Source organism: Plecotus auritus, assembly GCF_963455305.1.
Source record: "Plecotus auritus genome assembly, chromosome: 5".
Taxonomy (NCBI): domain Eukaryota; kingdom Metazoa; phylum Chordata; class Mammalia; order Chiroptera; family Vespertilionidae; genus Plecotus; species Plecotus auritus.
Genome location: NC_137776.1, coordinates 121,775,731 through 121,803,482, shown reverse-complemented (window position 1 = coordinate 121,803,482; position 27,752 = coordinate 121,775,731). Strand labels below are relative to the sequence as shown.

General features: G+C 39.5%; 1 protein-coding gene across 7 annotated transcripts in view; it reads left to right on the top strand.

Annotated features, from left to right (window-relative positions):
- FOCAD (focadhesin) overlaps positions 1-27,752 on the top strand; it is a 310,432-nt gene that overhangs the window by 17,569 nt on the left and 265,111 nt on the right. For all 7 annotated transcript variants that reach the window (XR_013960579.1, XR_013960580.1, XR_013960581.1 and 4 more), the window contains exons 2-4: positions 18,753-18,840; positions 21,277-21,351; positions 23,534-23,688. Coding sequence is in view for 3 of the 7 variants with exons in the window: in XM_080667664.1 (XP_080523790.1) it covers positions 18,784-18,840; positions 21,277-21,351; positions 23,534-23,688 (287 nt within the window). In the remaining 4 variants the exon portion in view is untranslated. The remainder of the gene's footprint in view (positions 1-18,752; positions 18,841-21,276; positions 21,352-23,533; positions 23,689-27,752) is intronic.

Sequence of the window (27,752 nt, the reverse complement as noted above, 5' to 3'; positions counted from 1 at the left end):
CTAACATACTTGATTAAAATGAGATTAGAGGAAGTTGAACACACTGGAGGAACACTTAATTTTTTTCAGAGGCAGATGGATTAATCTCCAGGCAAACAATTTAGAATCAAAGGTAATTCTGTTAGCTTACTTGTTTGGAACTCTGCAGGACCATTATAGCTTCTAATAACTCAAAGGTGTGACTTTCTCATTAAATAGCTCTTAATAAGTACTGTAATTGGATCAAGTTAAGCCTTTTTTATCTGATGTGTGCTGTGGTGAAACTGCCTCCTTAGACAGTGATAAAGGACCATGGTTTCCAGTGAGTAAATGAGATCACTAATTTTTTTATTGAGCCTAAAAACTGATCTTATGTTTTTATTTGAAGAGAATGCATAATTTCTATTTAATGTAAAAATAGTGTACACCCATTGCAGGGGAAAAAATTAAATGTAGCATTTATAAAGAGAAATGTAATAGGATGTAATCACTCATCATCTTAGTATCCAGAAATAACCCTAACATTTTTGCATATTCACTTCATTTTTTCTTAATCGTGTGTGTATGTGTGTGTGTGTGTGTGTATTTACATGTGTAGCTCAGTCAATGAATAACTTTACACAAAAGATGCTTCCTTTAAGCCTTTGTATTTTTCACTTTGAAATGGAGGTGACTAGAACTTGACGAATGTATGTGACACTTTGGGGTACAGCCAAGAAGTGTCAAACACTAAGGCCAGATGCTCAGTAAGGAGTACCCTGAGTGCCCACTCACTCCCAGAGTGGGGGTTAGTTTTTTACCTACCCCAGACTTTCAGCTTTACTGTGCTGGGTTCCCTGTGGAATTGAGTCTGGGGGATGAGGCCGGGAGACTGTGGTCCTGGGAACCATGCTGTTTCTGCCCTCTTTCTGTGGCTTTGCTTCTGAGCTGACCCGGTTGGTCTTTGAGAACTTCGGTATCAGTTTGGAGTTAAGCCAGTCTGGGAGAAGTTCCATTTGGGCTGAGAGGCACAAGTAGGTTTTGAGGGTGCAATGAAGCTGTTTGAACACTGGATACATTGTGAGTAGATAGCATATGGAGCTGCTGCTGCGGTTCATCTAGTCAATCACTCACTTCCAACATAGTGTTCAAAAGTTCCATTTAACCTGAACATATGACTACATATATGAACCTGTAATACTTAGGTATGTATGTATTGGTTGTAAACTCTGTGAAATTAAAAAAAAATTCTTATGAAGAACTACATGATTTTCCCCCTCCTTCTTTTTCCTTTAAATACTAGGGGCCCAGTGCACAAATTCATGCACCTTGAAAGGAACTGTGGGCCGCAAGGCTACAGTGGGCACAGGGGCAGGTCTCGGCTCATCCTCTGCACCCCCTGCCCGGCCCCTCCCTTTGCGGCCCCCAGTCCCCTGTCTGCCAGCAGCCCTGCTCCCACCACCGCTGCTCATATGTGCTGACTGTGCCGGCCCCACTCACACCCGCTGATAGTGCGGAGCAATTAGGGCCAGCGCCAGCAGCAGGTGTGGGCGGGGCTGGTGTTGTCAATGGGTGCGAGCAGCAGCTGTTGCCCCAATTGCCCCTCAGAAGCAGGGGGAGGTGGAGAAGCCCTCAGGAACAATCGGGGCCAGCAGCCGCTGCTCGCACCCACTGACAGCACCTAGCGATCGGGACAAGCGCCGGGAGCCGGCAGCGGGTGCAAGTGGTGGCTCCGGCTGCTGGTGCAAGTGGAGCCAGTGCTGGCAGTGGGTGCGAGCAGTGGCTGCTGGCCCTGATCACCCCTTAGGAGCAGGGGGAGATGGAGAAGCCCTGAGGGACAATTGGGCCAGCAGCTGCCGCTCACACCTGCTGATGACACTGAGCGATTGGGGCCGGGGCCGGCACCGGGCACCGGCAGTGGGTGTGAGCAGCGGCTCCAGTGCCGGCAGCGGGTACGAGCGGGGCCGGCGCTGGCAGCAGGTGCGAGAGCTGTGTGGGACCGTGGCACATGGGAGCAAAGAATTTTCAGTGACCACCAGAGACTCGTCCTGATGACAGCAACTGGCGCCCCGCCTTGGTCTGGTGCCCCTGCTCACCTACTTCACCATCCCACTGCTGCCTACCATGTTCCACGCTCTGCCGCCTGCTGTCGACGCCCGCCATGTTCCACTTGCGCCCCCTGGTGCTCAGCGCACATCATAGCGACTGGTTAATCTGTCGTTTGGTCTATTTGCATATTAGGGTTTTATATATATACTAGAGGCCCAGTGCACGAAATTCATGCACGGGGGGGGGGGGGTGTGTCCCTCAGCCCAGCCTGTACCCTCTCCAATCTAGGACCCCTTGAGGGATGTCCAACCATCCATTTAGGCCCGATCCCAGTGGTTCCCCCCAACTGCCTGGTCCCCGCCAACTGTCCTCCCCTGCAGGCCTTGTCCCCCCTCAACTGCTCTCCCCTGCAGCCTGCCCCCCCCAAACTGCCCTCCCCTGCAGTCCTGGTTCCCCCCAACTGCCCTCTCCTGCTGACTTGGTCTCCCCCAACTGCCCTCCGCTGGCCTGATCACCCCTAACTGCCCTCTCTGCTGGCCTGATCGCCCACAACTGTTCTCCACTGCAGGCCTGGTGCCCCCCCCCCCAACTACCCTCCCCTGCAGGCCTGGTCCCCCCCAACTGCCCTCCCTTGCTGGCCTGGTCTCCCCCCCAACTGCCCTCTTCTGCTGGCCTGGTCTCCCCCCCAACTGCCCTCTTCTGCTGGCCTGGTCACCCCTAACTTCCCATTACTGCCCTCCCCTCCAGGCCATTTTGTGGCGGCCATCTTGTGTCCACATGGGGGCAGCCATCTTGTGTCTTGGTGTGATGGTCAATTTGCATATTACTCTTTTATTAGATAGGACTAGGGGCCCAGTGCACAAATTTGTGCACCTTGAAAGGAACTGCAGGCTGTGAGGCTGTGATGGGCATAGGGGTGGGTCTTGGCCCATCCTCTGTGCCCCTGCCTGGCCCCTCCCACTGTGGCCCCAAGTTCCCTGTCTGCCAGCAGACCCGCTTCCGCCGCTGTTCCCACGCGCTGATGGCACCAGCCCTGCTCACACCTGCTGATGGCGTGGAGCGATTGGGGTCAGCACCAGCAGCGGGTGCCAGTGGGGCTGGCACCATCAGTGGGTGATGATGGCGGCTGCCGGTCCCGATCGCCCTTCAGGAGCAGGGGGAGGTGGAGAAGCCCTCAGGGGTGATCAGGCCGGCAGCTGCTGCTCGCATCTGCTGACGGTGCCAACAGTGGGTGGTAGTGGGGCCAGCACCAGCAGCAGGTGCGAGTGCTGGGCAGGACTGCAGCATGCAGGAGCAAAGAATTTTCAGTAACCACCAGAGGCTTGCCTCGATGACAGCCACGGGCGCCCTGCCTTGGTCTGGCACCTCTGCTCACCTGTCCCACCATTGCGCCGCGGCTGATGCCCACCATGTTCCGCACTCTGCCACCTGCTGCTGACGCCTGCCATGTTCTGCACGCGCCCCCTGGTGGTCAGTGCACGTCGTAGCAACCGGTTGTTCGGTTTTTCTGCTGTTCTGTCTATTTGCATATTAGCCTTTTATTATATGGGATATAGATAATTCTACACACTCTACTGTGCCAGCTAGATGTCAGCATTTTATTTCAGGATCCTCTTCTAATTATTGAATATGCTGCTTGATGACTCTTTGCTAATATGAAATGACTCATTAAGGATCTTCTGTTCAGGCTGGTTGTGAAGGTTAACTAGTATATGATTATTAAGCACCTTACAAATCAAAACAGCCATGAATAATTTTAGCTGTGCAATAGAAAATTGGTGAATGTTACTTCTTTGGGTAATTACATGTTTAAAAATGCCTTTTACCCCAGTGGGAACACTACACAGAGGTGATGCTGCTGGTTTTGAAAGGGTTGTACTATGTAACAGATTAAGAGCAAAGCTATGATAAATAATAGCTGTCAACTGAAGCATTCATGTAAAACTTAATGATGTATTCAAATAACAAAGATCCATTTTTCACCTCTATTATATTCAGCTGGAAACAGTGAAGAACCAGTCTTGTGGAGCTTTTGCATGTGTTCTTTGACTTATTTTAATGTACCAAAATGAGTAACAGTAATAAAATAATGTAATAAAATCTCACTAATCTGGATTCCATTGATTTGGGATTTGGACTTGGCTGAAAGTCATCTTTATACAACCTATTCAAAAGTTATTTGATCAGTTAAAAAATAAAATTAAAAGCTGGGAGGAAGTGGTGTGCCTAAAAAGAAGTAATAATTTTCAAACTCTAATGTGTGTATAATTGAATTTAGGTTACTGTATTAATTTGAAAATAAAGTTGTTCACAAATTTATTTTTTTTACTTCTGGTTTTTATTAATATATTTTTGCCTTTGTTTCATGAATCTTAATTAGTGAGAATGAGAGATATAGATTATTCTCTGTCACTTTCTGTTTGGGAAAGTTAATCTGAAAACAAAATAAACAGTAGAATTCTAGAAATCCTATTGTGTGTTAGGTAAGGCATTAAACAAAGTACCTCAAAAAACATATATTTCTGGTCATGCCTTGCAACAGGTGAACAAGACTCAGCTGCTTCCCTCAAGAAACTCACAAATCCAGAGAAGAATGCAGCAGAGTTGGTCAGTGCCGAGCCCTGCTGCTTGAGCTACTTCCCTACTGTCTGAGCACTAGCCAGTGGTCGGCAAACTCATTAGTCAACAGAGCCAAATATCAACAGTACAACGGTTGAAATTTCTTTTGAGAGCCAAATTTTTTAAACTTAAACTTCTTCTAACGCCACTTCTTCAAAATAGACTCGCCCAGGCCGTGGTATTTTGTGGAAGAGTCACACTCAAGGGGCCAAAGAGCCGCATGTGGCTCGCGAGCCGCAGTTTGCCAACCACGGCACTAGGCTAAAATTCATCTTTATACTAAAGGCTGCTGCACAGATGGAAGCTAGCCCCTTCAGAATGAGTGAGAAGATCTTTGTCTTCTGGACTAATTACAGTCCTCTCAGAGCTGGGAGGGGCCTTAGGGATTGTTTGATCCTAGCTCTGCAATGTGGCCCCTCTACACTATATCCAGATAGTCTCCTTGCCTGGACTGTGATGTCCAATTGTAGTTCAAGCCTCGTTTTCTCAGGTAGCTGTGGGAAATGAGAAAGGACATGCAGTGGCCTCCTCCTGATCTTCTTGCTTTTGGACATTTCTTCTAGAACATTCCACTGTTATTTCAAACTCTATGTTTTTACAAGTAAACTCATTCACCCAGAAATTTCCCTGTCTCATCAAGCTGTGTTTTGGACTGTCATGTATGTGGTGGGGCTACCTGCCAGCCAGGTGTTCCTTTGCAGCAGTGTAGCCATCTGTGTCTGTGCGGTAGTGTTTGAGCAGTCATTTGGGCAAATGATTGCTTTCATCTATTCTAATGAATATTTATTTATTTAAAAAATGGAAAATGTAAATATGAAGGAGTTGACATCAGAGGCAAGAAACATGGATTTACTAAAGATCTACACTAATGGCCTTGAGGAAAGTGAGCAATTTTTATCCTTTGTTAGATGCTCACTGGACTTAAACTAAATGGTCAGTGATGAAATAAAAGTATAAAATCAAAGAACATACACAAAAGTAGGAGATGTATTACTGGTGATGGTGCCACAAGGATGAGGATTAAGTTTAGATAGTTAATTTTTGCATTTTTTCCCCAGCAGTGAGCACCCTTTAATATGTAACTTTTGCACATTAGACTTGATTACATGTTTTTAAGATTGCAATCTATACCAAGACACAGAGCTGTTTGTACATCTTGATGAACTGCTTTGGGAACCTGATTTAATACTGTGTATCTATCCCTGGTTGGCCTTCCTTCCTTCCTTCCTTTTTTTTTTTTTAAATATTTGCTTAATTCTCGGAGACACAGCCAATATAATAGGAAAAAAAAAGGTTGGATTTAGACTAAAAATAATAGCTAACATTTAAAAGCTGTTCTGTGTCTCTTCTGAGTGAAGTGCTTTAATGGATTATCTTCATTTTACAAAATCTCTGTGTCAAATATACTGTATAGAGGAGTTTTTAAGAATGTGAGCTTTGGAGTCTGGCCGGTGGTGCTCAGTGGTTAAGTGTCGACTTATACACCAGGAGGTCACAGTTCGATTCCTGGTTAGGGCACATGCCTACGTTGTGGGCTTGATCCCCAGTGTGGGGCATGCAGGAGGCAGCCAATCAATGATTCTTTCACATTATTGATGTTTCTATCTCTTCTCCCTCTCCCTTCCTCTGAGATCAATTAAAAATATATATTAAAAAGAAAGAATGTGAGCTGACTGCACAATTCATATCCATGCCCTGCTTCTTACATAATTAGGCAATTAATTTTGACCTCTTCTTGCCTCACTTGTTTTTTCATATAAAAATGAAGCTAATGATAGTACTCATGTCACGGGGTTGTTTTGACTATTGGGTGAGAGAGTACATGTAAGAAGCTTGACAGTGCCTCCCTGGCTCATGGTGAAATTTTCAATAAATCTTGGCTATTAATACTCCTGTATAACCTCAGACAAATCACTTTCTGAGCTCCTTTTTTCTCATGTGGGAAATGGAGTTAATAATATTTACCTTAGACAATTGTGTAAATCCAATGAGATTCATTACTTAAAGTATTCTGTGGAGTGCTTGGCACATAAGGAGCTGTTTCATCCAATATGGTATTTAAAATTTTTAAAAAAATTAATTTTAGTGAGAGAGAGAGAGGAAGGGGAACAGAGAGAGAGAGAGAGATATCGATTTGTTGTTATTTATGCATTCATTCATTGGTTGATTCTTTTTTTAAAATATATTTTATTGATTTTTTACAGAGAGGAAGTGAGAGGGATAGAGAGTTAGAAACATCGATGAGAGATAAACATTAATCAGCTGCTTCCTGCACACTCCCTACTGGGTATGTGCCTGCAACCAAGGTACATGCCCTTAACCGGAATGGAACTTGGGTCCCTTTAATCCACAGGCTGACGCTCTATCCACAGAGCCAAACCGGTTAGGGCCATTGGTTGATTCTTGTATGTACCCTGACTGGGAATTGAACCCGCAACCTTGGCATATCGGGATGATGCTCTAACCAACTGAGCTACCTGGCCAGGACCCAACATGATATTCTAAATGGTATGTTGCACGCTTGGTGTTTATACAATGGATATTTATTGAGCAGGCTATATCCTGGGGTTATAGTGCTCAAAAAGGGAGATCAGTTGCATGCCCTCAAGAGTTTGCTGGTGGGTAGAGAGGGACAGCAGAAATAAGGAAATGATGATCATTCGAGTTTGTGATCAAAACTATGAGGGGGACAACAGTCTCATTGAGAAAACATTAGTAATGGTTATGTTTCTCCTTGAAAATAGAGGAAGTTTTAAAAAGATCTGAAGTTAATTGAATCTATCCAGTTAGATTACATTCACCTCTTTTCAATATTACTCTTTCCATAAAGAATTGGTGAATCTCATGCATTTCCTAACCTTGGCCTAGTGTCTTATTGCTCTATCTAGTAACTTATGTGTAAGATCCCATCCTGGTGTTTGATTAGAGATGATCTACTTTTCACCAAAATTCATTCTCTTCATTATTCACCTCCCTTGACTAGCCCACATGGTGTCAAGGGAGGGAAGACACACACATTTTTCAGAGTACCTGCTGTGTTAAGATCCTCATGGCTTTTAAGCACACCTCATAGCTGACTACCTTGTGAGGCAAGTGTTCCCATATTTAACCAATGAAGAAAGGTCTTGGAGATAAGAAGTGATTAACCTTAATTGTAATGGCTAGTGCTGGAGCCAGGATTTGCATCCATGTCCCATCTACCACCCATGTACTTTGCTCTCTGTCATCATGATGATAGAGGTATGTCAGACTATAAGTATGATCTGATTAAAGATGTTTTCTCATTTTCACGATAGACAATCTTAGAGGTTGCAAACCATGTATGACATTGCTTCATCGTGCACTATTCATCATATTTATTTGAACATTTTCAGAATGGTGTTTCTAACAGTGTGGTGCTTATGTTGCCTTCTGATTGTATTCATTCAGGACTGGAATAGAGTGATATTCTCCACATCCATCTTGGGCTACATTCAGTGGTCGGCAAACTCATTAGTCAACAGAGCCAAATATCAACAGTACAACGATTGAAATTTCTTTTGAGAGCCAAATTTTTTAAACTTAAACTTCTAACGCCACTTCTTCAAAATAGACTCTCCCAGGCTGGGGTATTTTGTGAAAGAGCCACACTCAAGGGGCCAAAGAGCTGCATGTGGCTCACAAGCCGCAGTTTGCCGACCACGGGAGTTAACAGCAGAGAGATTTACTATCTTCCTGTAAAATTCCTTTGCTCATTTGATCTTTAGCGCTCATTACTACTAAGAATGCAAGTTAAAATAACTAAACTATAACTTCCATTGGACATAAATTTAGTAAGTTAGTTTTCATAAAAATAAATGAAGTTGATTGGTCAGTTGGTAGCAATTAAGAGAAATGTTGCCATTTAACTTGCACTAAATCGACATAATTCTTTTTAAGAATAGGAGTTTTTACTCTGGTGTAAAATTTCCCAGGAGTCTAATTGAGAAAACTTTAGTAATGGTTATGTTCCTCCTTGAAAATGGAGGAAGTTTTAAAAAGGTCTAAAGTTAATTGAATCTATCCAGTTAAATGACATTCACCTCCTTTCCATATTACTCTTTCCATAAAGAATTGGTTAAATGGCTAACAACGTAATTCATCTTTTATCATTTCTAAAATTTTCCTAGTTGCTGCTCACATAAGCATAACTGTTACTGATGGATTTCTGTGCTTGCAGTGTTTTGGGTTTCAGAAACTCATTTTCTCTATTTCTGTGTGTTAGTATTTGAATAAAGATTTTCATGTTTTGGAAACTTCAAGTGATAAAAACACAGTGTCTTGCGGAAAAAAATTAGAAAACGGGAATAAGAAAAAATAAAAAGTACCCATAATTTGTATATTTCCAGGCTTTTCTATGTATATATATTAGTAGACAAATGTAGGTTTACAGTTGTGAGTATGTGAAACACAGTTTATTCTTTTATTATTTATTAATTATTTTTCATATGAACATCTGTAAACCTACTTTTGTCCACCACTGTATATACCCAAACAACCTGGATTTAAATTGCAACTTACTAAACGACCTTGGGAAAATTATCTAATTTTTCTGTGCCTCAGTTTCTTCATCTGTAAAATGAGTACCTATCTCATAGGGTTATTGTGAGGGTTAAAAGAGTTAATACAGGTAAAATGCTTAGAATATTGCCTGGCCCTACTAAGAACCACATACAAGGAGTTTAAATTTTTCTGGGTAATAAACAACAGAAATTTAATTCTTGCTGTTTTGGAGGCTGGAAGTGTGAGATCAGGGCACCAGCATAGTTGGATGAGGTCCTCTCCTAGTTTATAGCGAGTGGTGGAGGGGCTAAAAAACTTTTATTATGGAAAATTTCAAATATATGTAAAAATATAATAGTGTTATGAACTTTAATGTACCCATCTATTATCAACATCTAGATATTCTTGTGTCTTTTATTATTTCCTCTCTCCCCACTCCCCACTTCTGGAGGTAGACTGGAGTATTTTGTAGAAAATCCCAAATGTCACATCATTATCCCATAAATATCTCCATTTGTACTATGTTAATATTTGCTAAGAAGTAATTATTTTAGAGAACTAATGCAGAAAATTTGAGTCATTTTTAAGGAGAAGCAGTAGAAGTAAAATATCTATAAGATACTTCTGTGGTGTTGTACTAGATTTTAATTAACTAAATGGCATTTGAAATAAGATTATGAATATGGAGATTTTAGTTATTCATATTAGACATTTAAGATCTTTAAAATGATTGAGCATCAGTTTTATTACAATTATACTGTAGATTATTGTATCAACATAAAATATTCATAAATGTACTGAACAATTTGAGTATTCTTTTGGTAGAACAAAATGTTTAAAAATTATAATATTGGAGCCTAGCCTGTGTGGTTCAGTGGTTGACTGTTGACCCATGAACTAGGAGGTCACAGTTTGATTCCTGATCAGGGCACATGCCCAGGGTTTCACGCTTGATCCCCATTAGGGAGTGTGCAGAAGGCAGCCAATCGATTATTCTCTCTCATCATTAATGTTTCTCTCTCTCCCTCTCCCTTTCTCTCTCTGAAATCAATTAAAATATTATAATACTAGAGGCCTGGTGCACAGATTCATGCACTGGTGGGGTCCCTCGGCCTGGCCTGTGCCCTCTCGCAATCTGGGACCCCTTGGAGGATGTTGGAGAGCTGATTTTGGCCCAATCCCCGCAGGCCAGACTGAGGGACCCCACTGGTGCACAAATCCGTGCACTGGGTCGGTTTCGGCCCCATCCCCACAGGCCAGGCCGAGGGACCCCACCAGTGCACGAATATGTGCACTAGGCCTCTAGTATGCATATAAGATCTTTGGTTAATCTCTTCCTGCCTTCCCCCATTCCCCTTCCCTCTGAGATTCATCAGTCTGTTCCATGTTTCCATGCCTGTGCATTGAGCGTCTGCCCCTTGGTGGTCAGTGTGCATCATAGCTACCGGTCAAATGGCCGAATGGTCAAACGGTCGCTTAGACTTCTATATATATAGATAGATTGGAAAAAATCATCTCATAAAGGAGCTAATTTGAAGACTTTTTTGAAGACTTAGATTGGATACTGTAAAAATTACAGAGATAAGTGAATCTTTAGATTAAAAAATAGCTATTTTTTATCCATATTCCTTTATAGATTTATATATTTGTGTTATGTGTAAATACATACAAATATATGATACTAGAGGTCCGGTGTACAAATTCGTGCATGGGTGGGGTCCCTCAGCCTGGCCTGCACCCTATTGCAATCTGGGACCCCTCAGGGGATGTCGGACTGCCGATTTTGGCCCGATCCCCTCAGGCCAGTAAATTGCAACTGGTGAGATCATCAGAATTCATAGTCACCTAAATTTGCTCAGCACTTTGATTATAGATCTTAAAATTCCTGGGGCATGATACAGTAATGTGGACCGGGCCCGTCATCCTCATGCTATTGATGGTTCAGGGAAACACTGGGTTAGAATTCAAGAAACCTCTCTTCTCACCTGAGCTGCCAGGATGATTTTCCTTTTTGGCAAGTTGTTTAACCTGTCTGACATTTAGCTTCTTCATTTTGCCAATGGAAAGAAGTATGGGAGATGAACTCAGGTCCCCTATATTATTATGGAAGTAATAGCTACTGCAACAAAAAGACCCCAAAATTCAGTGGTTCAAACAGAGTAGAAATTTCTTTCCCATATAATAGTTGGAAGTCCAGGTATGCAGTTCTCTTAGCTATCATTTAGAGGTCCAGTTTCTTCCATCTTGTTTATTCAACCATGTCCTTGACCAGCAATTTCAACCTTTTTCATCTCGTGGCACACATAATTACTAAAATTCTGTGGCACACCCCAAAATTGATTTTTTTGCTGATTTGACAAAAAAATATTAGGTATGTTTTTCATTCATTCACACTGGACAGCTATTGTGTTGACTGTTGTCATTTTTTAAATTTGACAATCTAAAGGAAAAAGAGGTTGGTGCCCCTGACTAAGTAGTCAGGTATTGATGTTTTAAAAATTCTTGCTGCTCACCAGTTGAATATTGCTATCCTAGAGGTACTGTCTTTATGCACATGATTGAATTTGAATTGTTGCCAAGACCTGGTTTGGGTTGGGAAGAGAGTAGAGGAAGCACTCTGCAGCTGGAAGCAGCACATCACCTCTGTTCCAACACCACTGGAGAGAACTTGGTTATAGGCCATACCTAACCTTACTTGAGTAGGAAATATGATGAAGGAGAGCACAGATGTTGAAGTCAGTGGTCTCTGCCATATCTATGCAGTTCCCGTTTTCTCTGATTATAACATGTTGACCCAGTAGCTTTGTCACCCACTTAGTTGCCCTCTGCCTTGGCTTGATTTTGAAGTTACTGCTAACATAAAGATATTTTCTACTCTCAGCCTAATTTAACGATGACTTAGTGACCTCTTTGAGAATGTAATGATTAGAAATTACTATTTTCTTACACTTGCTCATTCGTTTTGAAAACTTTCCATTGCGATTTCCCCACGATTTTTCCATTTTTATGAATCATGCACTTAGGAGGGCTCTGATTGTCTTGTCCTGTTAATTTGAGAATATAGCTGATAGTTGTATTTTGAAGCTTTGAATCAAGAGTTCAGGCTCAGCTTGACTTTCTTCTAACAGGTGTCAGGATTTAATACAGAGTGATGAAACAGAACCTACCTGCCAGACCCTTGAGAGGATGTGTGGAAATACTTAGGTACCAAGAACTGATAGTTGAGAAACTAAGCAGGTGGAAGAATAAGGAAAATATAAATATCGCAAGGTGGGCAGTTAAAAAATATAGACAGGTGTTTTTCCTTTTTTTATTTTTTAAAGGGGCAGGACAAAGCAAATAGGAGTATCTGGAACATACCCCTGAACCACAGCCTTGATAAACTTATAAAATCAGCTCAAATTTATTGGCTGTGCCCATCAGCTTTTCTATAAGCCATTTTTTTAAAAATGTAGTAAAAAAGAAAAAATTGTCAAAATATGTGTTTAAAATCCTCAGACTTGTGGTTCCATAGCTTACTTTGTGGGAGGAGGAAACTAAATAAATGCATAACTAAGAATTGGAATAGTTGATAAAATTAGAAAGAAAAAAAGTCCTAGATTTTGTGTTTCAAACACAGAGTCCCATTAATGTGGATGAAGTATGTATTTTTACCAGTTTGCTGATGACATTGCTTATATAAACCAACTTCAAGAATGTGCTCTCTATAGTCCTACATTGCTGCTCTGAGCTCTTCCTATATAGAAGTTTGGTAGGCAAGAGGATCAAAGTCATCTTTTCCTGACCAATAGACAACTCACCCCCACCCCACCCCACCCCAGCCAACTACCTTGCATAATTTCTTTGCTGCCTCCCATAGCACTTGTCAATATTACTAGATAGATTTTTCTCTTGTGTTTTAGATTGTGTCCTTCATTTGAAGTTTGACACTAAATACTTTTTTTGATATACAGCTGTATATTGTTTGTTGTATCCTAGAAAAACTATTGAAAAAGTTGAAAAACCAAAGGTGCTTTATCTCTCTGCTACTCCTTTATTACTTCTAGGATGCAATTGATAGTTTTATTTTTTTGAAGGGTTCTTATAGGGCTGAAAAGCCTTGACAGGTAGGATAATTGCTGAAGTTAAACAAATGCTTTGATTCATTTGGAACTTAAGACCTCATTAAAAATTCTCATTCTGATTTAGATTTAGATAGACCAAAAAAAAAAAAAGGCTGACTGACAGGTTACAGATAAATCTTTTAAAATCAAACACTCTATTTTTGTATCATGGTTTACGGAGCATGTTGTGTCGAGTTTCCTTCTAGTAAAGAACTCTATGGAAAGAAGCAATTGTGTGTGGTTTAATGTATATAGTGCCCAAAGGAAGCTGAGATTAAAATGAAGTAGGACACATACTACACTGCCCCCAATGCTAAAGCAAGCATATGTATTTTTTTTAATTCCCTGAGAGAATATGATGTATGTTTTGATACTTTAAAAGGCCAAGTGGTTGTGATTAACCTTGAAATATAAGTCTCATGAAATACACATACAATTTATAGCCCAAGGGTAGCAAATCAAGGATGATATCAAGTCATATTCTTGCTTGGGGCGTAGTTTTGAGAATGCTTACTGACCATTTGTTAGGAAAGATAAATTTACTACAGATTTAAAAATGTATTCATTCTCTAAAGTGTCACATCGAAATAAGGACTATCTTTTGTAAGCTGAGGTATTTGCCATCTATACTTAGGTAATTTTAAAAAATACATTTTTACTTATTTCAGAGAGAGGAAGGGAGAGAGAAGAGAATCATCAATGATGAGAGAGAATCATTGATTGGCTGCCTCCTGCTAACCCCCTACTGGGAACTGAGCCTGCCACCCGGGCCTATGCCCTGAACTGGGAATGGAACCATGATCTCCTGGTTCATGGGTCAATGTCAACCACTGAGGAACGCCAGCCAGGTACATAGGAAATAAGCACAGTAGAGCCTAATTTTGATAAAAACGTTATTCCATCGGCCCACCTTTAGGAGACACTCATTTTTCTGGAGGGTTTGGCCTCTTCACTGCCATAATCTATTCGCCTAACCAGTTGCTCATCTGGTCCCCAGAGCATTTTGGAATTCCCCGTTCTAGATCTGGATCAGAGGGTATAACTCCACATTTCTTTTCTTTAGCTCTATCACTGTTGACATTTGGGTAAGTCTACTCTGTGATACTCCGATAACCATCTGCTTCTCTGGATAATGTACAGCCTACTTTCTATTGAATTGGCTTAGATAATCAGAAAACTGCCCTAGGACCCTATGAGCTAGGCCAGTGGTCGGCAAACTCATTAGTCAACAGAGCCAAATATCAACAGTACAACGATTGAAATTTCTTTTGAGAGCCAAATTTTTTAAACTTAAACTTCTTCTAACGCCACTTCTTCAAAATAGACTCGCCCAGGCCATGGTATTTTGTGGAAGAGCCACACTCAAGGGGCCAAAGAGCAGCATGTGGCTCGCGAGCTGTGGTTTGCCGACCACTGAGCTAGGCTCTTTTGCTGAATTACATGTTATATAATACACATGGCTTTATCCAGGGATTGTTTAAAAAAGAAGTAACATGAAATTCCCTATTATGTAATTAAGAATATTGCTTATTATATGTCATTCTGTATTCCATATATAAAAGTCTAATATGAGGAATTTCCTCCAGAGTTTAGGGGCATGAAAAAGTTTGTTTTCTTTGATAAAGGATACTTGCCCAACTTTTAGATAAGGTATAATTTACCTTATTTATATATTTACCTGAGGCTGGAGGCACAGGGGCAAATTTGAATGTTAATTGTCGCAATTGAATTAACACATTTTATAAATTAAATTAAATAGTCATTATGTAAGCCAGGAGTTAGTCAACTATTACCCCCTGTGCCTTCTATTCTTGTAAATAAAGTTTTATTGGAACACAGCCATGGTCTATGGCTGCTTTCCTGCTACAGTGGCGGACTTCAGCAGTTGCTATTTGGCCCTTTACAAAAAAATACTGACAATCCTAATGTAAGTAGTCACATGATGGCATGGGTCAGACCAAATGCAATAGCACTGAAGGAATATAAACCAAGGTGATTACTCTAAGATGTGGCTACTTGGGAATGTCTTAACAGAGAAGCTGTGCTACAAAAGGCATTTCATCTTTAAATAGTGGGAACATAGAAGGGCATTTTACTTTATTATTTTTCAATCCTCACCCTAGGATATTTTTTCCATTTATTTTCAGAGAAAGTGAAAGGGAGGCAGGCGGGGGAGAGAAGGAGAGAATCATCAATGTGAGACACATATTAACTGGTTGCCTCCTGCATGTGCCTTGACCACTGAGAAAAAATGGCCAGGGGTAGAAGGGCATTTTATGTGGGAGAGAGCACATTTTGAGCATGTGGGATTATTTTGAAAATGGTTTTTGCCCAATTGGAATTGGACAGTAGTGACAATGCAGTTGAATGGGTGAGATGATTGTTGCAGGGCTTAAAAACTAGGAATCAAAATTTGCATTTGCATTTAATCTGACAGGCTTTTGAAAAGTGTCTTAAATCTTCAAGGGAATTGATGTGATGGAAATAGCATTCTGGGACAATGATCTGACAGCAGTGTATGGGATGAACTCAAGCAAGACTAAGCAGTTACTGAAGTAAGCCTAGCGTGAGGAACTCAGATGATGGGTATGGAAATGGAGAGGGAAAGCAGCCTCCAAGAAGCTGAAAAGAATGAAGTTGACTTTGGGACTGACTAGATTTAGAGACTGTTGGGAGGGAAATTGTGAGAGGAGAATTGGGAAAAGCTGAAATGTGAACAGTGTTTTTGAGAGAAAATATGTGTTTTGGTTTTGACATCTCCAATTTCTGGTGTTTTAGAGCCTTATAAAAGAGAATAGGGGAGTGTTCGGTGATATGGACTATCAGCCGTGGGCAAACTACGGCCCGCGGTCCGGATCCGGCTGTTCTATCCGGTTCTCTTGCTCTCCCCTCCGCTCCTTTACTTTGAATTTATATTAGTTCACACAAACACTCCATCCATGCTTTTGTTCCAGCCCTCCGGTCCAGTTTAAGAACCCATTGTGGCCCTCGAGTCAAAAAGTTTGCCCACCCCTGGACTAGATGAAGGCTCTGGAAGAGTTTACGTAAAGGAAGAGAGCACAAGGCCAGAGCCTTGGGGGGGTGCCTTCAGGAATCAGAGGACAGAGGAATAGGAGGAATTGGTAGAGCAGTGTTTCCCAGTGTGTCTCAGGAAAGGCTGTCTGTACCAGGGGTGGGCAAACTTTTTGACTCGAGGGCCACAATGGGTTCTTAAACTGGACCGGAGGGCTGGAACAAAAGCATGGATGGAGTGTTTGTGTGAACTAATATAAATTCAAAGTAAAGGAGTGGAGGGGAGAGCAAGAGAACAGGATAGAACAGCTGGATCCGGCCCGCGGGCCGTAGTTTGCCCACGGCTGAATAGACTGTTAACAGGAATTTCTAGGAAAAAAAGGTGCCATGATCAGATAAGTTTGGGAAACTCGAGGTTAAACAAAGTTAATCGAACTTCTTGCTTTAGAATCTTTCAGATTATTTAATGACATGCACTATTATTTAGATCTGTCTATCAAATTATAGATTCTTATATACAACTTTCTACCTGGCATCAGCACTTGGATTTCTGTTAGGTCTCTAAAACTTACTTGTTTCTAATGGAATCTTGGTCTTCCTCCACAAAACTTGTTTCCCATCTCAGTTGATGGCAACAGCATATGTTTCTTTTGTAAAAAATGCTGTGGTAAGTAATGTATAAATTGTTCTGTTTCATGTGTAAAATGCCCAAAAGAAATGGGATTAAAAATAAAGTTGCTCAGATCCAAAACCTTGGAGTCATCTTTGACCCCTTTTCCCTCTTCTACTGTCATCTAATTCTTTAGCAACCACATTGGCTCTGTCTTCAAAGATATCCCGAATCGGAAAAGATATCAATTAAAATCTCATCCCCTTTTGTGTGTGTAGTAGTTTCCTGTTTCACTCAGTATACATGCAGCAGTCCATCCAGGAGCCCTCAATGCCTGGAAGGACTGGCTTCTCATTGGCTCTTTGGTTACCATTTTCTTCCTCCTCCATTCTGTGCCGGATCCATCTCTGCTCTTTCTGGAACAGGTCTTAAGCATTTAATTTATCTTTTTTTTTTTTTTTTTTTATCTACTGTCTACCTCTTCCTGCTAGACTGTGAGCTCCAGAGTGTTGGGACTTTTGTCTATGTTTATTGAGGTAACTTAAACATCTAGAACAGTCTCTGATACACAGTAAGCACCTAATACGTGTTTGTTAAGTGAATGATTGAATCTTCAAGATGGCAATATATGTCCCTACACAATCCTTTTTTCTCCCTGTGGAGATCTCTTTATTGTGGGTTTTCCAAGGACATACTCTGAAAAATTCTGCTGTGATGTCTTATGGAACTCAAAAGAGAAGCAAATTTCAAGAAAGGTCAGATTAGTGCACCTGGAAAGTTGAGATTTTGACCTGCCTAAGCTAAAGAGTAGATTTAGATAGGGAGCATCATTTGCAGTTGTAGAACCAGTTTCAGTGCTGTGAACTATCAAATTCAAGGAGTAAAGTTGGACCTAGATGTTGAAGAAGGAAGCTAGGATAAACTATTCATTCAGGGAGGTTAGCTCTGAAAGAAAGGGAGGAAAGTAGTTAGAGCCACAAGTTCAACACAAGGTGCCCTCAATGTTGAGATCAAGAGAGCTTGATTTTGCAGCCTGTTATTTTTATAAGCAACCGAGAGTACTGAAGAGACATACATTGTTTTTGAAAGCTATATGTAATAAATGAGTGACCTAAAGCATCCATTGTTTAAAATAGTGTAATTTGGTGGGTTCAGTGCTGCATGGGAATTGGATAAATTTGGATTCTTGGGAAATTCTCTTATTAGTTCTGTGTCTTTGATTTATCACCTGCCCTCCTTCATCCTTTTGCAAATTTTTTGAGACCCCAGTAGGAATGAGAGGTGCGATGTAAATATTAAAAGTTGGTGCTTAATTGCTTGCTGGTTCCTCTTTTAGAAGACAAGCAATCTGTTTTGATGTGAGCTTCTAGGTCATTTCTATACTCCCTGAAAATAGCTCACCTAAGCTTTATACTTGTTGGATTAGTATTTAAATGAAAGCTTTGTCCCAAAGCAAAGCATAGTTTAAACAATTTTTGAAAGTTTTACTATTTCTCCCTTAGAAGTTTTGATCAATAAAAAAAATTAATTTCTATTTCAAACATGTCATTGAATTTTTTAAATTGTGTTATTAGGCTAGAACTTTTGGATTTTGGGGACAGTGGCAGGGATGGGGCAGAGGTTCTATGTGAATTTATCTGTTTCTGAATTAGTTCTAATGGAAAAAAACAAGAGCTTTTGGACATTTTAGTTTATCAGCCATGGCATTTGAGGACTGAAGAGGTTAACAATGAAGTGTATGGCAAGGATTACTCAGCAGAGCCCTGTGCTTTATTTCAGTTGTTGACTTTGGAATGAATTATTTTAATGTTATTTGAGGAGTAATTAGTTTGAACTCCTTTTCCAGATTAACAAATATTTTTTTTTTGTTTTGGTTACAGATCTGCATACATATATGCAAGAGAAGCAGAAATGTCAGATGATATCAGGAAAAGGTTTGAATTTCCAAATTCTCTTATCCAAACACAGGTAATTTTACTTATTTATTTATTTATGCTTCATGGTAACAAGTGAACGTTTTTGGTAGATTGTTAATTTAACTTTATATTTTTAACATTGATTTTTTTCTATAATGAGATATCATTTTATTAAACAACTTTTATATGAGTTAATTTGAAAATTTATATTTGACAGAAAATAAATATTTGAAGTTGACTAATTGCAGCTTCTATTTATGTCATACTTTTCTTAGAAATAATAAAACCTTGATTAACCCCTTGAATATGTACTTTTTGCTCTATAATTAATTATTGGAAACAGAAATAAATGCTTATACCTCTACAGATATATGCATTTACAGAGTATGAGAGACTAATATCTTAAAATGTATATTCTACCTCTATACAAATGTAAGAATAATAGATTTTTATAATAATGACATTTAGTAAGTAAACTATCCTGGATTAAAAAACTTCGATCTATATACTCTAACTCAGGCAGGAGATTATAATTTATTTTAAAGAGCTTTTCAATTATTAAAGTTAAACCAAAGATGGTTTTCTGGTTAGCTTTCAGCTAACTAGAAGCATGGTGGTTAATCAAGGTATCATAATAGCTTACTGTCTTTTCTTGTGAAAGTAAAGATAGCATAACAGCAAAAGCCTGCCTGAAGACTTAACCACGCACAGCATCTTGGCCACTTTCAACGGTTAACTGTGGAGATGCCTGCTGTGGGAATTGACTTAGCTGGGTAGTGGGGAACCCTTCCATGAGGAGAACACTCCTTATGCAAGATTCCCTTCTGCCTGACTGGGTTGGAGTCTTATCCTGCACAGCACAGGTTCTTACCATGAAGAAGAAGTGAAGACTTGGAGAATACTGGCCTCATTTTTTTTTTCTGGCCTGGAGTCCCTTCATTAGCACAGATAATCAAGAAATGCCTATGTGTGTTACTGTTAAATCGAGTGAAAAGTGTATATGTATTGTAGAATGTCTTTTTAAACTATTCTGTCATGCAAAACTAAAGTAACAATGTAGGCTGATATATTCTTGGATTTTGTATTTTAAAATTAATTTAGGCTGTACTCTTCGATTTTAACACCGTGAAACTGGGTTGCATCTAGTAATTCATGGCAGTAGTCATCATACCGTTGGTTTTGCCTGTGCAATTGTGAACTTGGCCATGATTTTCTAAATGAGTTTGAAAGAACTTTTTTAATATAAAATAAAAGTTCTAAACCATATGAAGCATTGTATAATGTAGATTAATTGGCAGCCTTTTTTTCTTTCTTACTGTTAGATAAAATATTGATGTATTGATGGCCAGTTACATTCAGTGAAATATGGTATATTTTGTAAACAGGAACTAAAACTATTTACTGGTTTTCAATTCTTGTTACTATCCTTTTAAATAGGTAAGAGACAGTTAATTGATCTAAATGTAATATTCCTTTAAACAAATGACTTGTATTGCAAAACTGAGACCATTACACTTTGAGGTCCTTAATCATTTTTAATATGTGAAATACAAAGAGAGATGAAGGATTGGGTGCTGTGTTTTTATTTGAACTCTGGAAACGTTGCAAGACTGACAGGTATTCGTGGCTGCATCATACGTTGGTCCCTAGTGCAGGATCAACAGTTGTTGGAGTTGCCAGGTATTTCCAACCCACACACAAAATGGTTGTCGTTGTTGGCCTAGGTTCCAAGACAGCAGGGGTGGGTAGTGCTGAAGAGCGAGTAGAATGGGTTGTGGTGATAGGAGGTAATGAGATTTATGTATTTATGTAATCAACACTCATGTAGGAGTCTCATCTTCAATTTTGGGCTTTGGGACCAAAGCAGGATTTGGGAAAAATTTAGAGATTTATTAGACTGAAAGCCTGTTACAGCATTAAAACCTATGAGAAAATAATAAAGAAATTAAGTCATAGAGCCTAGAGGAGGGAGAAAGCTCGTGGTCACAAGAGACCTATGGATTCAGGTCTGTGTGGGCCATAGTCGAAGACGGGAATGCATTTTCTCCATCTTCCTTAAGGGCATGATGAAGCATGATGGATTTCATTTAGATGCAAAGATGATTTTAAAAGCTGTGGAGTTTCTTATTTGTCTTATGGTTTCATGGATTAAACAATCTCTAAGTTTCTTCTCATATTAAGTGACAGCAATTTGAACTGAAAATCTACCAATTTTCTTAACATCTATGAACTATAGTTTGCCTAATGGGATAAGAATTGGGATAAAAATGCTAACCTTGAGGGTTGTTATGAAGATAAGAAGTTATGTATGTGGATTGACTAGTTCAGTGCCTTCTATAGAGCGTGCCCTCAGTGAATTGGAATTTTATTACCAATTGACTGTCTGATATGACTCAAAGTCATAATAACTACTATTGATAGTCATTACCTTCAAATGCACTATTTGGAGAAAACTTCTGAGGAAATGTATTATTATTTTTCTTTTTAGGCTGTGGGTCATCTTCTTGCTGCAATCCTAAAGGAAAATGGTTTTTCAGAAAAGATCCATCAATCCACAAACCAGGTCTGTGTTTCACTCTGTACTGTAGTTCTGTTCCGATATTGCTACCAGCTGGACCACAGAATCACTTCGCTTGTTTCCCTCACAGCTCAGGTCACTGTAGAAATGATTTAGAACTGTGAGAAGCTTATTGCCTTTTTTTGTTTTATTTGCCATCTTTTTCTTCCAAATAATTAAAACATTTAAAATTTGTGACAATAGACTCCAGGAATAAGATATGGAGGAGATGAGGGGAGTATTTTTATGATTATTAATAAAAAATAACATGAGTGGAATAAGAGTAGGCATGCTTTAGAAGAGAAGGTGACAGGGTTACCTCTGAGGGAATATTTTTGTTTAATAGAGAAAGTGAACATAGTGGCTCTATTTGGATGTGGGAGATTTTTCATGCTGTAGATGGCCCCATGTATAAAAAGGTCATGCGTGGACAGTTGGAATTGGGGAAAAAAATTCTTACCATGTATAGGGCAGGCGAATGCTAAGTGTGGAAGCAATGCCAGCCTACTGAGATATATATCACTTGGGTTTTGGTTGACCAGTGTTGTGTATTTTGACATGCTGGTTGGAAATTCTACTTAAGTGGGTGCTCTAAGGTAAACTCTAGAGAATATAGATGATGGAAATGAGATGTTTTTTTACAGCAGAAACAAATTGGTCTCCTTCCTCTCACATTCATTTTGATTAGCTGCTCCAAATCACATTTCTTTACTGCTTCTGCCGACAGGTTGAAGGAAGTGTAGGGGTATATACTTTACTAATTGGCATTTATCTAGTGTTTGTATGTAGTCATTTAAATTAGGTTTTCTGAGAACCCTGATCTTAATCCTACCTATAATCACATTATGTACTCTGACAAGATCTAATGGTTTTACTTAAACTGCCGGATTTATTGAATGTCAATCCCTGTAATCAAATATTTCCTCTTCCATTAATAAATGAATGCTTACTTCCATGATATCACAGTGTTATCTGAAGGGACAGTTATTTATTTATTTATATTGTTTTTCTGGCTTAGTAATTTAGTCCCCTTTCATATTATCCATGTAGGTGATTTAAATTTCCTTCTAAATAAAATAAATGGAATATAAATATTACCTGTAGTAACCGTTAACTATATTGTTCTGTTATAGTGGGTTCCTATAATTGCAAGGATCTCAGTGCTAGCTCCAGTAGGAAAGTGGACACAATAAAATGTTGATTTTCATTCTTTTAGTTAATCTATGGGAGCTGGGTATTTCTCCAAATTATGTATTTCCCAATAAATTATTGGGGGAAGGATGGAAAGGAAAAATAGTTTCTTTATATGTTCTTTAAGAAAAGGCCCAAACCAAAAAATTCCCAAACCATGTATTAATATAAATAGACTTAACCCACAATATATTTAAATATAGGTTTATCATTAATATGAACCTTTTTTTTTGGTGAGGGAATCATGTGTTCCTAAGAAAGTTATGAAAGTTAGAACCTCTGCTTTAATAGGATTTTTTAAAATGAAGAACTTATATACCCTTCTAGTGCTTTTCTGTGAAAGATGACAGATTCTTTGTGAGGGGTAGGGAAAAGTCACAGTCTTTCTCTTGGCCAAAACAGTTTTACTAGGCTTTTGTTGGTAGCCATGGGACCAGCAGCTTGCTGGTAGCATGTTCTACTTCTCTCTCTTCCCTCTGTGCCCATTGGGGCAGGGACATTGTGTGTGTGGGAGTGGGGGTGGGGGGGTCAGGATGGGGTGCATGTAGGTGATAGAGGTCGGTGGTAGGAGACTAGGAACATTTTCTGAAAATTGTATTCCCATTGAGGGCTTGAAGCATAGGTATGATTTGGGTTCAACTTAGACTAACCAATCTGCTGATATTATAGGTGTCTGGTGAAAGGGCTTGATTTAGCACTGTGCCAGAGCCAAGTCTTAGTTTGATCCCTTGTTAGGTTCTGTTGCGTTGCTTGAACTCAGGTTATAACTGTTGGCAGCCAGGCTTATTTTGCAGCAAATACACCAGATGAGAGAGAGAGTTGCTATACCAGAACAGATCCATTATCTCTCTTGGGAAACTGACTTTAGTTTATTCTACAAGTGCTGTGACAGCAGCATCTTTATACAGGAGAGCTAGCCTACTGTGAACCAATGTAGGGGGTGTGTATGCATTTGCTGCTCATCGGAAGTGTACTTTAACCACTGGTTTGATTTCAGACCCCTGCTTTGAACTTGCTCTGGGAGAAGTGCTGCAGTGATAATGTGGTGGTTCGGACAGCCTGCTGTGAGGGTCTGGTGGCACTTGTTGCGCAGGATCAAGCGGAATTCAGCTATGTTCTCAATGGGATCCTCAACCTGATTCCCTCCACCAGGTACTCTTCCCTGTCGGATCAGTTAACAATTTAAAGTCTTAGAAAAAAAAAATCACTAATTTCCATTAAGGGCCACATTTAACCTACTTACCGGTTGTTTTCCTTTCTCTTAAAACGTCATGAAATTGATATTTCAGATGTGATGAGAACATGCTAGTTTAAACTCTATAGTTTTAGAATTTGTGGGCATTTGCTGTACTTAAGTTTGGGGCTCTGCTTAAATTTGTCATTGTTCTTTTTTTATGAAGAAAATAGCTAAGTAGAGAAGAATTTACAATTGCAGTGCACATTCCTGACTTACTTTAAGAAAGAAGGCTGCCTATAAGCAGTACTTCCACAGAGTGGTCTTATACACTGTTGAAAATACTTTGGCATTAGTACATGTATTAGAAAACAATAGCACTAACCTCTTTAAAAGTATTTTGTGATTTCAACATGTCTTCCCCTGATTATTATCCAAGTAAATGATGTATAGGTGTGTGTTTTTTTAATTTGTTTGGTATGACTTTATTTAGTACATTCACAGACTGAGCATAGTGGAATCACAAGGGATAAAAGGGGATACGCCATTCTGAGGTGGTTAAACAGGACCATATTGGAACCATCCTGTGGAATTAAGACTGTCTTGCAAAATACTCCCTGAAAAAGAGATGCCACTCTTTGCTTCAAGAAATGGTCTTAATTTGCCTTCTTTATGTCATTTGGGCTTCTGCCTCCTCCCAACTTCTACCAGTGTTTTTCACTCACCTTTATTGTGGTATCATCAGAATTGAATACTTCATCTTTTTTCTGCTTTCAGTGGAGGGGGAAAGAGTCACAGTCTCATTGTGGGGCAGAACAGTTTTTCTCTCAATCTGTGGAAGATGCTTTCCTGGGCTTGAAGCGTATTAGGTTAAATAATAACTGGCCTTTTAAATTCCTTTCTTCACAAATCTTATTTGTTTCCTTAAATCATCTCTTTATATCTTTTTGGAACCTCAGTTTTTCTTTAAATTCTGCTGTGTATAATTGTAAGTCCAGACCCTGGAGTGTGGTACATGCCCTTCCCAAACTACCTGCAGCTTTCTGTTCAACCTGCATTTCCTGCCATGAACTCTCTCCTCTAGCTGTACACACCTGTTCCCCATTCCTGAACTTTCACATGTGCTCAGCCTCCACATAGAATGTTCTTTCTCCTTCTCTTTCTGACTTCATCTTCATCCTTCAAAGCTCAACTCAGATGTCACCTCTCCTGCCTAGATACTTCCCTCTTCTCAGCTGGGCTCCTTGCTCTTTCACTGTTTTCTTTTCAACCTGTATTTTCATCTCTAGTGCACTCTGACAGATGACCAACTATCTACAATAATAAAAGCATAATATGCTAATTAGACCGGACATCATTCTGGACAACCTTCCAGAGGAAGCCGGGGCTGCGAGGGAAGCCCGGGGCCCGAGTGCCTGCTGGCTGCCGGAGGGAAGCCGGTGCCAGCAGCCAGGGGAAGGAAGGCCTACTCTTGTACGAATTTCGTGCATCAGGCCTCTAGTTTCTGAATAAGTAAGGATTTGATCATGGCTGAAAACTTATTTATTTTCTGTCTTTTTCTTTTTCGCATGCTCACATTGCATGCACGCACGCACACACACATACACACATGCTTTTAGAAGCATCCTATTTTCTACCCATTTAAAAAAAGTAGTTTTGAGAAGGCTTTTAAAGAGTTAAGTTTTAATGTGTTGCTCTTTTTGTAACTTATTGATTGACCTTAAGCAGGCCACCTTGATTTTGCCTTACCCCTTTTTTTTTCAAATGCAGGTACAGTAATGGTATTTGTTACCCCCTACATAGTTTTCAAATGCCTTAAAATTCACAAATATAAAATCCATTTGTATTTTGCTATACTACTTATATTTAAAAGCCAGAGTATCAGCACCTCAGGGGGGTGGAGTTATGTCTCTATGTATGTGAGGGATATTAGAGCAGGTTAAATTATACCTTTAGTTCTAGAAGATCATGTTAGAAAATGATGCTGGTGTGATATATTCCTCACACATCAGTGAAGTCCATCATCACTATTGTAAACTGAAAAACATACACCTTGCTAATAATGAATCAGCATCCCATCTATATATATTATAATTTGTCAATAACCTTATATTTTAAAATTTTAAAAATGTAATTTTTGAATAGATAATACATGGTAAAAAATTCAAAAGAGTATATGAAGCAATGTCTCGGTCCTATTATCCTTTTAAAGGTGTTACATATTCATGTAACTGAAATTTATGTGTATATATATTTTTTAAGAAAACCCACAAAATTAGTAGTCCACTATACATATTATTCTTTATTTTGCATTTTTCATTGAAAAAATATATTTTGGAGATAATTTCTTAACATACATAAAGTACTTTCAGATTTTTCCAGCTACATTATATTTCATTGTGTGAATGTGCCATAATTTACCAATCTCCTATTGTTTTCAATTATTTGCATTATAGGCCGTGCTTCAATGAGTAATATAATCTTACATGTATAGGTGACCATTAGTTTTCAGAGGTCATTGGATATAGAAGAAAGCCTTGAATTTTATAATATGCAAATATACAAATTTTAACAATTAAAGTATCCTGGAAAAAAATTCTTATACAAAAGGTCTTTTATCTGAGAATATTCATGTTGTCTAAATTGTTAGCCACAGGGAAATGGTGATAGAATAGACTCTGCAGCTATCCAATTTAATTTTTTAAAAATATGTTTATATTGATTTTAGAGAGGGAGAGAGAGAAACATCAATGATGAGAATCGTTGATCGGCTGCCTACTGCACACTCCCTACCAGGGATCGAGCCCACAACCCAGGCATGTGCCCTTGACCGGAATCGAACCTGGAACCCTTCAGTCTGCAGGCTGATGCTCTATCCACTGAGCCAAACCATCTAGGGCACCAATTTAATTTTTTAATTAATTTGATCATACAATGTGTTATATAAGTGCTAAATTTTCTTTATTGTTACCAGTAGAAGTAATCATTATATGTGAAGATTTTTTTTTTAAATATATTTTATTGATTTTTTACAGAGAGGAAGGGAGAGGGATAGAGAGTTAGAAACATCAATGAGAGAGAAACATCGATCAGCTGCCTCCTGCACACCCCCTACTGGGGATATGCCCGCAACCAAGGTACATGCCCTTGACCGGAATCGAACCCGGGACCTCTCAGTCCGCAGGCCGACGCTCTATCCACTGAGCCAAACCAGTCAGGGCTGAAGAATTTTTTTTTTATTTGGCTTATTTCAAGTAGCAGAGCTCTGTGCTTTATAGCAATTACAACGACTATACGTTATTGTCTTTAAAAACAAACAAACAAATGAGAATTACATTTAAGAAATTATACTAAACCTAATTAAAAACAGGAGATCCAAATAGCCTCTTCCTCCAAATGCTGCACAGGGGATCTTGAGACAGAAAACCATCTTTATCTTTGGGATTTAAACGCAGGAATGACTTTGTCACTTGCCTGTGCTTCTTGGCTGAGACATTTTAGATCTTCAGTTTCCAATATTCAAATGTCTACTTGTCTCTGGAAGTCTCTTCTTAACATAGAAGTTTATTAGCATCTAGAGCAGTGGTTCTCAACCTTTCTAAAGCCGCGACCCTTTAATATAGTTCCTCATGTTGTGGTGACCCCCAACCATAAAATTATTTTTGTTGCTACTTCATAACTGTAATTTTGCTACTGTTATGAATCGTAATGTAAATATCTGTGTTTTCCGATGGTCTTAGGCGACCCTGCTAGCTGTAGAGCCTAAGACCATCGGAAAACACAGATATTTACATTACGATTCATTAACAGTAGCAAAATTACAGTTATGAAGTAGCAATGAAAATAATTTTATGGTTGGGGGTCACCACAACATGAGGAACTGTATTAAAGGGTCGCGGCATTAGAAAGGTTGAGAACCACTGATCTAGAGGCACCTTGGGAACAGAGCCGCTCAGTTTTGATGTAGAAAATAATTGTAAAAATTTCTTTCCTACAAGCCTACCATATTTCAGGGGGGGAGGGAGGGAGAGAGAAGAGAGAG